General features: G+C 43.6%; 1 protein-coding gene across 2 annotated transcripts in view; it reads left to right on the top strand.

Annotated features, from left to right (window-relative positions):
- Csmd1 (CUB and Sushi multiple domains 1) overlaps window positions 1-14,833 on the top strand; it is a 1,402,422-nt gene that overhangs the window by 1,268,888 nt on the left and 118,701 nt on the right. For both annotated transcript variants that reach the window (XM_075986282.1, XM_075986281.1), the window contains exons 38-40: window positions 6,893-7,011; window positions 10,498-10,567; window positions 14,397-14,513. In XM_075986282.1, coding sequence (XP_075842397.1) covers window positions 6,893-7,011; window positions 10,498-10,567; window positions 14,397-14,513 — 306 coding nt within the window. The remainder of the gene's footprint in view (window positions 1-6,892; window positions 7,012-10,497; window positions 10,568-14,396; window positions 14,514-14,833) is intronic.

Raw genomic sequence — 14,833 nt, 5'->3', positions numbered from 1 at the left:
ATGTGATTTTGATGGACTCTTATCCCTTTGAAACCATAAATCCAAATAAACCCTTCCTTCTCTTAGTGCCTTTGGTCATAGTGTTTTATCACAGCAATAGAAAACTGACTGATGCTGTCTACTCAACAAAGAGCTAATAAATAAATACAACAGGCATGTCAGACATTGTAAGACACTAAAGCAAAATGAATGTATTAGAATTCTGGATAGATTCAGCTAAGAAGATATTGTTTTAATGTGTTTTGCTCAGTGTACCTGCCTGACCAATGGATCTACTGAATAGTAGGGATTTCAGTCAAATCTAAATATCTTATAGTTGCTTACTTTTATTTAAATAGATGGAGAAAACTCATGAATACAGAATTTCATCCAGTTTACATTAAGCCAATTTATCAAATATCTACATTTTATTTGATTGTTTTCACTATTAATATAACACACTCTAGAGAGCCTCAACAAAAGCTTATTATGACTGTGGTTTCAGACAAAGCCTGGGCCTCTTGTTCAGAATCCCTGACGCTGCAGTAAGCGCACACGTGGGGAGATTTATTTTTGCGTAATTGAGGAAAAGTTCAAGTGTAGTGTCTGACATTTGACAACCCGATCTGAGTCTAATGGACTGGCTGTTCTGAACCAGCTGTCGCTCTAGTAAGCGTAAGTGGAGCGATTCCGGAACTGGTGATGGATATAGCTCCGCGGTAAAGACAGCTGGCAAGGCTGTATTTTTAGCAGTCTTCCCCTTTAATGCAGAAGTGTGACAAACTTAACCAGCACGCCCACCTGGTAGCCCCATGGAAAGTAGGGGTGTAGGGTGCTTCACTTTCTGCTGCACAGTGGGGACGTGTCCCGATGTCTGTCTTCGGCGACTGCAAAGTTGTACATTTTGGTCCAGTTGTTAAAGTGTTGTTTGTCACCAAAGAACACCTGGTTTTCTAACGTTAGCCCTTCAATCATAAAACAAAGGAGTGGCAGGAAAAGTATTTTTTAGCTAACAACTGATATTCTTCAAGCCAAATTTATCACCCCTATATCCTCTGTTAGGGGACAGATGTAGACTGCCCTGTCCCATATCCCTTCATCACAGCTATGTGCTAATTGTTTACACTGTGTTGGTCACTGTGACACAACAACCCAGGCTGGAGCTGAGACAACAGAAGTTTATTTCTCACGATCCTGGAACTGGAAACCCAAGGTCAAGGCAATGGTGGAGTCTTCTCCCTCTGAAGACCTACGTGTTGGGTTTGCAGGTTCTGCGCAGGGTTCTTAGTCTGCATTTTCTTCCTCTACTAGCACTGGCTCCATTGTGAGAATCAGTATGAGTCTGACCCAGCCCTGGTCCCTTCCTACAGGGCCCAATTTTAAGTCTCAACGGATGTTAAAATATCAACATGTGAAGGTTAGAAGGACAGACATTCATCTCATAACAATAGGGAACAGGAGAGGAAGAGGAGGAGGAGATGAAAGAGAGAACAAGAACAAAGAGGAGGAAGAGGAGAACCTAATTGTTTCCAGAGGTTCTTGATCTCAACTGAGGAAGCTGATATAACGTCAATTGTAAATTCAACCTGAAAGTAGGGCATGGGGACACTTTACTTACTGCAACTTGACTTTGGGTAGACGATTTTCACCCGGATAAATCACTAACCAAGGTTCCACAGATGAGGCTATTGGGCCAGTCAGGGCTTCCCAAGTGCTGTGCAGAAGCCTCCCTCCTGTGCTGCTAATGGTGTTGCACAAAGCATGTGTGTCCTGAGAACAAGCAAACCTTGGAAACGCGGAACTGAATACGATGGGAAATGTTCTGTTTTGCAGGATTACTCTGTGTCGTTAAAATGCTGCTACACTCTGTGACCAAACCTCTAAACCTGTAAGTCAGCCTCAATTAAATATTTTCTTCATAAGAGTTGCCATGGCTATGGTGTCTCTCCACAACAACAGAAACCCTAATTAAGATGGAGCTATCACTAATTATCAATGGAACGTCTATTTCATGATCCAAAATGCTGACATAGATTCCATGAGAAGAATTTTTCAACAGGTGTGGTAATGTATACTTGACATCCCAGCATTTGGAGGCTGAAACAGGAGGATTGAGAATCCAGGCCAGACTCATCTACAATGATTGAACCTGCCTCAAAAAAAAGTATAATCAACTAATAAATTAGTGTTCACATCTACTTGTGTTGTACAAAAAGATTACAGATGCTCTTTAATTATAGATGCTCTGTCCTTTCCAAGAATGTTATAGCCACAAGCATTTGTCAGCTAAAGTTTCATCAATCTAAAGTGCATGTGATTCCCCTGACTGTGTACCAGTGCCCATCCTTCTGATTTGCTGGAAACTAGGAGATTCCCCTGACTGTACCAGTTGCCCATCCTTCTGGTCTACTGGAAACTAGGAGCTGTGCAGCTTCACAAAAATTGTCTTACCCTGTATCACCAGCCCTGGGAAAAGATCAACATTCAAAGTTTACAGTGTGGTTTCAACTCAATGCACACTGGTTGCCCCCTCATGAAGTTAAAAGTCCCTGTGTTGAAACACTGTCAGCAGGGACCGTCTGCATTTATCATAGAGCTTAATCGACAGTGTACCTTTTTTTTTCTTTTTAAAATTAAAGGATAGCCTTTTGTTCCGCATAGTGTAATGATGATCTCCCCACGTATTGAAATGGTGCATGCATGCGTAGTGTAAGTGTTTATGTCCTAGTTAGCTTTAATCCTCAATTTGACACAGCCTAGGGTCATCTGAGAGGAAAATGTCTGTTGAGGAATTACCTAGAGCAGATTGTCCTGTGGGCATGTCCATGGGAATTTTCATAGTTGTTCATTGGTGTTGGATGGCCTAGCCCGCTGTGGGCAGCACCATTCCCTGGGCAGGTGGTCCTGGACTCTATAAGAGAGCGAGCTAAACGTGAGTCTGTAGCAACCTGCAAGCCGCACTCCTCTGTGGTTTCTGCTTCAGTTTCCTGCTTTGTTCTTACCCTAACTTTTCTCAGTGACAAACTAACCTTGAATTATAAGTCAAATAGTTCCCTTTCTCTCTAAGTTGCTTTTGGTCTGAGGGTTTTTAATCACAGCAACAGAATAAAACTAGAAGGTTGTACTTTGACTTCCCTCTGCCAAATGCTCCAGCTCTGAGGCTCTCCACTTAGAGCTGCCATTTTTGTTATCAGGGCCATTGTTGGTTAAAGCTTTTCAGTCAAAGCAGTGCGCTCGCGTTAACTCATTAATTGCCAAGACTAAAAGCCAAGCCAGTGGCAGTGAGAGAAAAGGCTTTGTTGAGAAAAACTCCTTTGGAGTCATCGGGTACCTTCTGCAGAGGTTCTGGTTATCCTATTCTAAGTGTTTGATTTTAAAACACGCGGCTGTCATGTGTTGTCCATAGTCTTCCCTTCTGAGAGTCAAGGGAACTCACTCTGGGTTTTTCTGTAGGTTTTGAAGAGCAGCCACAGTGTATTCCAGAGACCTGATGTGCTATCTGCTCACCTCTGGGGCGAAGCATTCACATTTTATGATCAGCAGTAGGTCAAGTCATTAAACTCTACTTTTGGTCAAATTAGGATACTTATCTTTTTAATGGCTTTGTTTCATGGTCTTGGCTTCTAAAGGCTAGATTCATGGGAGTTCAGAAACGTCCTTCCTACATTCTAAATCAAACTGAAACTTTATCTATTAGCACATTTTAACATCAGAGTGAACAGAAAATATATTCATGGCCAATAAATTATAAAACATCATAATGTGTTTGCCACCCCCATCCGCACAAACGGCCACAAGTTGTTCAGATTTGTGGGGACAAGCCTCACCTTGTCTTCAAGAAGATCAAGGAACCTAGCTGTTCGTGGACCACCTTCCAATGAATTCCCTCACTGAGTGTTCCACACCATCACGCATGATGTTAGTTCTAAGCAGACCATGATTAAATAGGGACAGAAATTCTGTCAAAAATCGTGCAAATAGATTTCCAGTCTCCTCTTCCTAGATCTTGCTGCCTCTGGAACATTAGTGGAGAATTCTCCCATCGATCTGTTATGTTTAAATTTGTCAACTTTTTAAAGATTAATATTTTATTTATCCCTTTTTGAGAGAAAGTACACTTATATAGCTAGTGGCCTCAAGCACTCCACACCCCTGCCTCATCCCCTTGAGTTCTGGCCTTCCAGGCATGTTCCAACACCATGCCCTGTTTACCCAGTCTTTAGGTTGTCCTTCAGTGTGCTTGGAGCTTCCTAAATAAACATACATACGTCTCAGTGAGTAGCTCAGACAGCTGTATGGATTCCTATCACTCCTGTGAGAGTTTGCATTCTTAGTTTCTAACATGGACAACTGCACGGAGGTGCTGAGAGGGGGGGAAAGCATCTATCTACATTTCAAATACCATGGTCTCTGTGGACCACTCTCAGTTTCCCCATATGGTTCCCTGGCTGAAATGATGTCTTTGTGCTTTGAGATTAATTAGAAGACACATGCTACATTTCCTATGATGAGAAATATCGATGTTACCTTCTTCAGACGGTGAATTGGATTTCTGTGTAGAATTTAAAGAATGAGAAAATGAAACCCAATTGATACGTGATAACTGCATATAAATCTGCATATAATAAAATATTATTAAATAGGAATAACACATTATACAGCTCTCAGAAAGAGAAGCAATTCAGCTGTTGAGGTTTGATGTGACTCCTTGCCATTTTAATCTCAATAAATATTTACCAATTTAATCTCAGCAAATTTTTCTTCTTCATTTTGAACATTTTTGTGTTATTGAAAACTTTGCTCGTGGCTCTGTCTTTTAAAAACCTGAATGATTCCAAAATGATGCTGTTGTCACATCAGCGTAAATTATGCCTCGTAGGAGTCCAACTTTAATTAGATATTTTCTATAATATTTTATTAACTTTTTGAGTGAAATTTTAAAAATGAAGCTACACACACAGAGGGAGAGAGAGAGAGGGAGGTCTTGCTAATCTTTAGTGTGTAAGTTTTAAATGTAGCTGTGATATCCTATGCAATTGTCTTTTTATGTTTGGCAGTTTCATCTTCAGTAACAAACCTTAAGTGGCTTAAAACCCATGTTAGAAATACAACCTATTGCAGTTTAATGCAAATTGTGTTTTATGCTTAAACAGAGCTATTTAGGGAACAATCTGTTTCAGCCCAAGAAAGATTTGTGCCATAGCTCACGACTGCTGCCTGTCTCATACAGAATGGCTGCACACTGAGGTGTGGCGTATCCTGTCAATCCACGTCCCAGCCCAGACTCAATAGCTGGGACTCAGGTAGCAGTCCCTCTTGGGAAAAATGACACTCCAGCTCTGTCTTCCTCTTGGGATAAGGAGAAGGGCACTAATCTCTGGGTGTTCTGGGATGCATGGCTTGCAGATTCAGATTCACAAAGTAGAAAAAGCATTCTGACATCTTGTGGAAGCCATGGACAGAGGCTACTCCATCGATTGGTATGGCTAGATCAACCACAGACTTCTTTAAGGTTTTGGAGTGGTATCAACTAGAAGGCTCTTCTGGGAAGTAGAGTGGGGAGCATCTGTCTCGGTGGCTATGCTGGGCACAGACAGCACTTCCTTTAGTAGTGCATGCTCTTTCTAAGAGCTTTGTGTCTAGTGTAGGGGCCCAGCCCCTGTACCCATATGAGCAAACCCGGGGAGGAGGCAGATCCATGTCGCCACTGATATTGACCTTCACGTCCATCATTGCCTTGTTATTGTTTGTGTATTTGTGTGTGTGAAGTTCTAAGGGATGATGCAGCGCAGCTGGCCCAGTCTGGGTGGCTCTGCAGGTGGGAGAGACAGTGGGTCTCATCATCACCATAGTGCAGGGGAGCCCAAGGGTGGGATGGCCCTACTGGACCATGTCACACAAGACTGTGTGACTCCGAATTAACTGGCACTCCCTCCACCCACACTTCCTTCCTGTGTGATGTGATGTATTCCTGTCAAGTTCCAGAACACAAATAAAAGTCCAAGATGACAGGAAGGCTCACCAGTCTCACCTGAGAAGCCCTTCTCCGCTTTCATGGAGCCCTGGAAGGATGGAGGGCAGACTTTATGTAGACAGCTCTGGGCTGGAAAGCCAGAGTCCTAATGAAATTAACACACATGCCATCATCTATGTTGTTCATACTCTACTGTCAGAATGCAACCATTTTATAAAACTCGCATCTTTTTGGTGAAAAAAAATTGCATGTTTTATTCAATGAAATACCATTCTTGTATATTTTCACTTTTCAGAATGATATGGCTGTTAAGTAATACTCAGAGTTAGTTATTCTGATATTTGGTTTGGATTCCAATAGTATCTGATAGATTTCTATTGAAATCTGTGAGCAATTTAAATGAAGGGAAAGACCAGGTTACAACATTTTATGTCTGTAAATATTGGTCCTGTTTATCCAAGATTGGACTAGCCACGAGCTTCTTGTTTCTGGGGGTGAGGAACAGTGGAAGAGGAGAATAAATGTGTTTGCTTGTATGTCTTTTCCTAGAGAGCAGGAATTCCCAGATTTCCAGACTTGAAAAGTTTCCTCAGAATGCCAGAGAGATGATAAGAGAGCATCACTCCAGGCTTTTTCTGCAGCAGGAAACGGTCTTGGTTGCATTCGTATTCAAATTGGGGTGCTTGATGTTAAATGTGAAACTGATTTTTTTTTTGAATCTAAGAAAAACCCGAATCTCTTCCATGATGGAAATGAATCAAGGTACTATTAAAGCTTATCTTGCAACTTAGATTTAATTCCCTTTGATCAAACAGCTAGGAGCATGTAAACCTTTACTTGTCTCTACAGGAAGCGATGAGAAGCAAAGCTCCCACTAGGGATGCTAGAAGTGTTGTTGATATTCCCTGATCCCCAGCATCTGTCTTTGTGTCCTTCTAGCTGTGGGTCTGGCTGCGTGCCAGGAGCCTGTTCTCCCGAGCAATGGCATCAAGATAGGAGACCGGTACATGGTGAACGATGTGCTCTCCTTCCAGTGCGAGCCCGGGTACACCTTGCAGGTAGGCACCCCTGGGGCCATGAGGGAGGCTCAGCACGCTCACCTCTGGTGTTCCTACCCCATGGGCATGCTCCAGGTCATGTCCGTGCAGCCAGTGTGTTCCCCTTGCTCTGTGACTGAGCTACCAATGCAGATGATAAATCCACCATCGTCAGAGTCACGCTGTAAACACTGATACCCCTCCGCAGACCTCACCACTAGATTTCTCACAATTATTTTATTTCAAAATTGTGTGTTCTTCCCATAATCATGCAGAGAAAAACTAAGGAACCAGACAGTATCAGAGTATCTGTAAACCCCCGCGGGGCTCCCAGTTATGGGATGTGCCGCTGGGCCTTGAGCATCAGCACATTTACGTTTCCCATGATTCCATTCAGTATTTTACCACCAGATACCTTGGGAATTCCCCAACCAAGAACCATTCTGTGATTTTTCAAGAAATTCTATAGACAAGTTCTGCTATAAATTTTTACAGCTTTTTTAAAAAACAAAATCATGTAGACATTTCCATAGACACATTATAAATGGGCAAACAGGTAGATGAATGTTTTTTCTATTGTAATGAAATAGACAATAGGGTCATAACCACTCATGTTTGTACTCGTCATACAATTCATATCACAAAGTAAATTCTCACATGTTTATCATGACATTGAATTTGATGTCTTCTTAAAGGCATATCTCTAAAATAAGCTCTGTGCCCAACTTCATTAAACAGATTAAGAGTCAAGGAAAAGGTGGGATAATATGCAACGAAACAGTGTCACTGTATACAATTAATCTCTCCACATATTTTTGGTAAACAGTTATACCAAGTACCAGTGGACAGCACCTGGAAAAGGCTAGTTCAGGATTAAGACCACCCATCAGTCCCCAAAAACCACGTGACATGGGTCATGAGCTCTATGATTGGAGGAAAAGAAAGATCTATTGAATCCTCAGCGTGTTTCAGGACACGGAATATGTAGCTGTTGGCAGTATGAGGAAATGTTATTATATAAGCAAATGACATGCAGTCACTTTTAGGAAAGCCAGACTATAGCTCACAGTCTTTGGATCTTGCCTGGTGCGGCATGAATCATGTGGACTCTGCATACAGTGGGATGTAGAAATTGAGCTTTTCCCCCAGAATTCTGTAGCTCTGTGACTGAAGCAGGCAGTTAAGCAGGGATGGGGAGACTAATCAGGGTGGTTCTTTGAGACAAGCATTATATATATACTTGCGCTTGTTACAATTGAAAGAATTCTGGGTCCTGTGTCATGACTTCCACATGCAGAGGCACCTTGGTCTACTTCCACATGCTTTTCGTGTGGTCTTTTTTTCCCCTTGACTTTTGTTATAACTGACTAGAGCTACATAAATGCAGTCTACTTTCCTCCCGTGAGATCAGCATTCAGAGCTGTGTCCTTTTCTGATGTCCATGCTCTTTTGTGTCGAAGATGTGATCTTGCAGCCTCTGTCAGCTTCCTCTTTAAAGTGATAGCTTAAGACCTCTTTCAAACAGGGATTTTCTGTAACAGAGGATCGATAATCTTCCTAGACAAGCGAGCCTGTGAACACACATCAGATTGCTTCTTAGCCTTGTTCATCACTTCGAAGCCAAGCCATTGTCTTTATTGGGAATAGCACTGAGTCCAGAGTTCGGGGGCAGAGATATTTGCTAACATCTTGTAGATATTCATTAATAGTCACAAGAACAGAAGTGGATGCTGAGCTGCGTTTATTGCTAACACACCTTGGCTAGCGCACTACTTACTTCATACACATCGACCACATGCTGTCTGGCAGGGCACTGCTCCTAAGGCAGTTCTTGCAGAGACATCTATGCCAGACACACAGTGAGACCGGTAGATATTTGCAGAGGTGCCGCCAATAAATCCCGAATATCCGAGTGACCTCTGATACCTACCCAATGCAGCTGTGTTTTCATGCCGTCTTAAAACATAAAAATCCAAATATTACTCTTCGGGTAAAATCTTGATGATAAAACTCTCCAGGATCCGATTTTGTATTTGATCTATTACACAAATTTTGTTTGAAATCACTCATCCAAGATGTTTATGGTCCTGTCCATAGCAGAATCTGCTCTAGATTTGAAATAAATGACCGTTTTACTGGCAGTCTTCATAAATATCTGTAAAGGCTTTTGCACTTTATGCTTAACCATAACTCAGGAAGGAATTTATTAAATGTAATTTAATGGGTCACAGGATATATAAACACATTCACTTTGGCATCAGACTGTCCTATTGAAAAACACAGACTTTTAGCTGGGTGTGCCGGTGCGTGCTTTTAATCCTAACACTTTGGGGGACCAAGGCAGAGGAACTGTGAATATGAGGCCAGGGGGTAACGAAACAAACCTTGACTCAAAACCAAACCTTGTGTTCTGGGCACACACTTGACAAACAAAGCTAAGAAACAAACACATTCTTCCTTTAGAACTATTTTTAAAATGCCAGGAAGAAGGAAAATTGAAATCAGTTTTGTAGCAAAATAATTAGCTTTGGGAGTCAGCCACCTATCTTTGTTGACCCTAAATGCAAATGTATGCCTCTCGGGTCCTCAGTGAGTACAGTTTGGCCTCCATCACCTCGGCGCCACTTGTAGGTGGTAGATGAAATGTCTGAGATGAAGAGACATGACAAAGATGGTCACCAAGTCACAGGAAAAGAAAAGTAAAAGCAGAACACAGCTGAAGGGGCTATCTAAGGCAGCAGTTATCAACCTGTGGGTCTCGACTCCTTTGGGGTCAAACAACCTTTTCACAGGGGTCACCTAAGGCCATTCTGATGCATAACAGTAGAAGTTGCAGTTATGAAGTAGCAACAGAGATAATTTTATGGTTCAGAGTCACCACACCTTGAGGAACTGTATTAAAGGGTCTCAGCGTTAGCAAGATTGAGAGCCACTGGTCTGGAGCCTTCTGTTTAGAAAGAGTTTCAGCTCAGGTGTCCTCACCAATCTCTCCACTGCTGGTTGGTCTTTAGGAGGGGAAGTTCAAATTGAAAGTGGAAAATGAGGGTTCATTTCACTACAGAGAGGTGGCAGCCATGACCTGCTTCCCAGTAGACCAGGCGGGGTTAGACAGACAGTGACCATGCGTGACTTGTGCAGAGTCAGGAAGGTTACCCCAAAATGTGCCGTCAGCAAATTCTAGCACACCACCAGTCCCTCTTGCCCCTGAAGCAAAATGGTGTGATGATGTTCTTGCTGGGGAAAGAAGGCATCCTTTGCCCAATTCCGTTTGTTCTCCTTAGGCATGATGAAAAGTCAACAGAAATGTCACCTTTTTAGATAGTCAAGATTGTGTTAGTGAAAAGGATCACATCTGTGTTGTTTGATTGATTGATCTTTCCAAATGGGACTCATGAACAATGGTCAGATTCACGGTTTTTAAATGTCTGGAGAAAAGTCCCTTTGCGGTTCATCCCTAAATACCGTGCTGCAGTTAACAAACAAGTTTTGTGGCTTTCTTCCCAACAGGGCCGCTCACACATTTCCTGCATGCCAGGAACTGTACGTCGCTGGAATTATCCTTCCCCCTTGTGTATTGGTAAGTACAGCCTGCATAGCCTCGCTGAGTGACCCTCATTCGGCCAGCTTGCTTCCACCTGTGTCCTTCCATATCCCTCCCTCTGGAAGCACACACTGTCCCTTTCAAAGCACACACTATTATAGAGAGCACAGTCACATGGGTAGAGTCACAGGAGTGCACTGAGCACCTCCCTGTGGAATTACAAGTTCAGCTTTTGGGGGACTTTGGATCAGGCTACACAGGGAAGCTCTGAGTCTCCCAGCTCAAGGTACCAAACAGTTCAAACCCATGCCAAAATCCCCATTTATTAATCTATGAAGGAAGCTGGTAACAACTCTGGCAGGCAGAATGGTTTTTCTGAACACGCTGCTAGCCTCCGGAAAAGCATGTTTGCGGAAACAAAGCTCAGAATTACAAACAAGCCACTGACTCTCTAGAAGCTAGCGTGTTTGTATTCCACATTGAAAAGCCCAGTGACGGCTGTGTGGAGATGCCCTTATCAGCACTGGACAGCCCCCTGCCTATTGAGTGAGAAGAACCTATGCCCGAGGCCCAAAGCATCCCAGTACAAGTCACAGGGCATCCAGCCCCTGACCAGAGCCATAGGATCAGCTTCCCCAGAGTGTGGGGGTGACATCACCACCCTGAAGACACCACCAGTGTCTGTCTTCTGTTCCTGGCCTCAGCCCAGAGACTGTGCTCACTGTTCCAACGAGCCCCACCTCCTCTAGTTCTTTGGGCAGCTGGCACTACAGAGCCTGTGGTCAGCAGCAAATCCAGCAGCCCTGAGCAGTCACTATATAAAATTCTCTTCAGTTGTTTATTATGCAGTTTTTAAACATGACTTTTCATATGTTTTTTCCCATCCATTAGTCAGATAGTATGGAGGGGGATCAGGCGCTCTTGAGACTGCAGTCAGCCTTTTTAGCATTGTGAACTCCCATTTCCCACATGTAGCAATTTCAGTTCTTTCGACTCAAGAGTGGAATTGACTCCCGGCCTGCATATTCAGCTGGGGGCCGTTGTGTTTGCTCGGCACTTTATAAAAAAGGGTTTTATTTGAATTTGAATAACTAACTTACATGTCCTCTAATGAGTTTTTTATATTAACAAATACTGATGTTACATCAACTTCTACAATTTTTGACAAGGTGCACAGAGAGCTCCCCCGTTGTCAAAACTCACACCTGACTGTGATGAGCCTTGGAGACGGACGGAAGAAATCAAAGCATTTTGTAGCTGGCAGCTCCAGGTTTATCTGAGCTGACGAAATTAGGAGCAGGAGTAGTCTGTAGAGAGATAATATTTTGCTCACTGGCTTCCTAGAAGCCTCATGTCCTAATTCCTTCTAATCACAGAACTAATAGAGTCAAGGTGCATAAGCCACTTTCCCACTGAGGACTAGGCTCTGTTCTCAGAGCTTAACTAATACTGGCTGTTTTTAATATCTCATCAAGCCATGGAAGAACCAGGCAGTTTGCCAGGGGCCCCAGCAGAGTTAGAGTTCATACTGGGGCAGATGGAACTGGAAAGTTCTGGAACTGTGGGGTTCTCAGCAGTCTGTGACCTGTGTCGTGGAATAAAAAAAAAATGTATCTGTTGGTTCCAGAACATGAAAAACCTGCACAAAATAAAATATATAAATCCAGGAAAGTGCAAAGTCCCTGCTATTCCATAGCAAGGGTCACCTGAGCTTTTGAAATCAGCGTTGGCTGGTAGGTCTCCACACAGGCTGCTGACTGAGCAGGAGTTGGCATGAGTGAGTTATGAGCAGGAGAGGGTCGGGGCAAAGGGAGTCAAAGAAACGCTAAGTAGCAGCTTCTACCTGGCCACGATGGAACATAGCAAGCCTGGGGCTGGAGAGATGGCTCAGTGATTAAGAGCACTGGTGTCATCCAGAAGACCCGGGTTCAGTTCTGAGCACCAATACAGTGGCTACAACTCCAGCTGTAGTTCAAAAGTTCTAGCACCCTCTGGCCTCTGCTACATACATGTTACATAGATGTAAATACTGACAAAATACCCATATGCATAAAACATTTTTAAAACACAGCATGCTGGCAATGGGGCTCTCTTGATACCTCAAAGCAAGGTAGATGGGCTCACACCTTTCGGGAGTTCTGGTTTGAAGCTCATCTGCTTATTCTTTTTATATGTACGAGTCTGACCTGTACTGGTAGCTCTCACATCACCCAGAAGTCATCCTGTGCCTAGTATCTAGACACACATGGGATCCAGTACCCTGTCCCTGCCCTGTATTGTATATCACTGAGGATGGCGCCGGTCACTCCAGCTTGGTGCCAACTCCTGCTCAGATGACTATGCCGATTCCTCCTCTGAAGGATGGAGGTTCCATTAATAGACGTCCATATTTCATGACACTGGATTTTTTTTTTTTTAGTTATACTCTAAATTGAAAAATCCTTCTTAGAACTGTCACCATCATTGGACACTCATCTTCCTGTCTTTGTGGCCATTTTTCATTTGTCTACCCTGTGGGTGGACACCATCTCCACCCTTCTTTCAGCTAAAGGATCCTATGTGGAGAGGTGCTTTGATGTAGCCCCCACACTGGCATGTCTTCAGCCCAGTGCAGGCCCAGACAGCACACCCAAGCAGCCTGCACTTCACACGTGATTCTCGCCCGCAGACAGCTCCCTGCTGGGCTGCTCTCTAAGTTACAGACATGCCGATTTCATCTGAGCTGGTGTCTAGAATCATAACTCAACACAGAAGAGCCTTAAGAATCTTTAAGTTCTTAAGGTTAGTTCTTGAATATGCAGAATGTTTAAACCCAGGTCACACAATGGCTGTCTTGAGCAACTAACCACAGTCACCAGGGCTGGCTTTCACATATTTCCTCCCAGGAAATGTGCCCTTGTTGCTTATCTAACCTTGATGATTGAAAGTAGTTTGAAAATTAAAAGATCCTACAGTGCACGCTTGGGGCTCTCTGGCAGAGGCTTCTGAAAACAGGAACTGAGTGCTTATAATAAGAGAAATTTTTTTTGTACCTTGTCCTCTAGAAAAGACGTGACACCATTTGCCTCATTAGTCGAAAAGACATGGAATTGTCTTTTTAGCCTGTCACAAATGGTCAACCCCTAGGGCTCCTGGTGAACCAGCCTTGTGGCTAATGTAAACAGATGTTCATATTGTTATAAAATCAGCCGTGGCTCTTTGCTGGCAGACATCAGACACGGTAGCACGGTGTGTGCATAATTAAAACACAGAGACTTTCTGTCTTCGCGACTTGGAACTGTCTGAAATTGAGTGGTTGCAGGGAGCTACATTCTCCAATGCAAGGGACTCGGAGGTCAGGGCTACCGAGGATGCTGGGACCCTAGAACCAGGCAGAGCTGGAGCATCCTGGAGAAGAGGGAGGTTTTCCCGGTTGTAAACCTTCCAGCCAATTTCTCATTCTATTGACATGTTCCATCTGTCATGGGGGGTGGTCACGTGAATACCAGTTTTTATGACTGTCGGGAGGCTTCAGGAATGTTGCTTATTTGTTTCCACACAGTAGGAGCCCAAGTGAACAATCAGTGCTAGATAGAGATGCTACCACAAGCAAGAGCTGAAAAGCCGAAGTCAACCTGATGCCTGTTTGCAATGCACTGTTGAGCCAGCTGACCTTTGCTAAGAGCCTGTAGTGCCAGAAGGCACGTGGAGAAGAATCTGTATCCCCAAGTATCCCACAGAGAGGAGGGAAGCTGGGCCCCCAGTAACCTAGACAGCACCCTATGGGCTTTCTCTTTCCCGGTGTGGTCCAATAAGCTGTGTTAGATTTGGGTATCCTTGCTGAACACAAAACACTAGGAAACTCCTGTTATCTTCTGTTTAACAGCCACCTGTGGAGGGACGCTGACCAGCATGAGTGGAGTGATCCTGAGCCCAGGGTTCCCAGGCTCGTACCCCAACAACTTGGACTGCACCTGGAAAATATCGCTGCCCATTGGCTATGGTGAGTGAGCCAGGAATCGTTCCACACGGCAGAGTCTCCCCAAGGGACTGATGTGTAATGATCCATTGACTAAACCATGTCTTTAATTGACAGGAGATAACAGATTTAAGTAGAGCCTTGACACAGTAACATTGAGAGCATGAGGTTATTCTCAAACATCCATTCAGCCATGTGGGTCTCATCGAGGCAAATTTAATTAGCCCAGCGATGCCTTGTCATGGCAGATCTAAGTCAGCAGTTTCTTCCTTTACATCTCTGCCTGTTCCTGTCCAGTACTGGCATTCAGGTGTGCTGACTCTCTGGAAATTTTTAGGGGTTTC

The sequence above is a fragment of the Microtus pennsylvanicus genome, chromosome 9 (genome assembly GCF_037038515.1).
Source record: "Microtus pennsylvanicus isolate mMicPen1 chromosome 9, mMicPen1.hap1, whole genome shotgun sequence".
Classification (NCBI taxonomy): domain Eukaryota; kingdom Metazoa; phylum Chordata; class Mammalia; order Rodentia; family Cricetidae; genus Microtus; species Microtus pennsylvanicus.
This window is presented reverse-complemented; position numbering and strand designations above follow the sequence as displayed.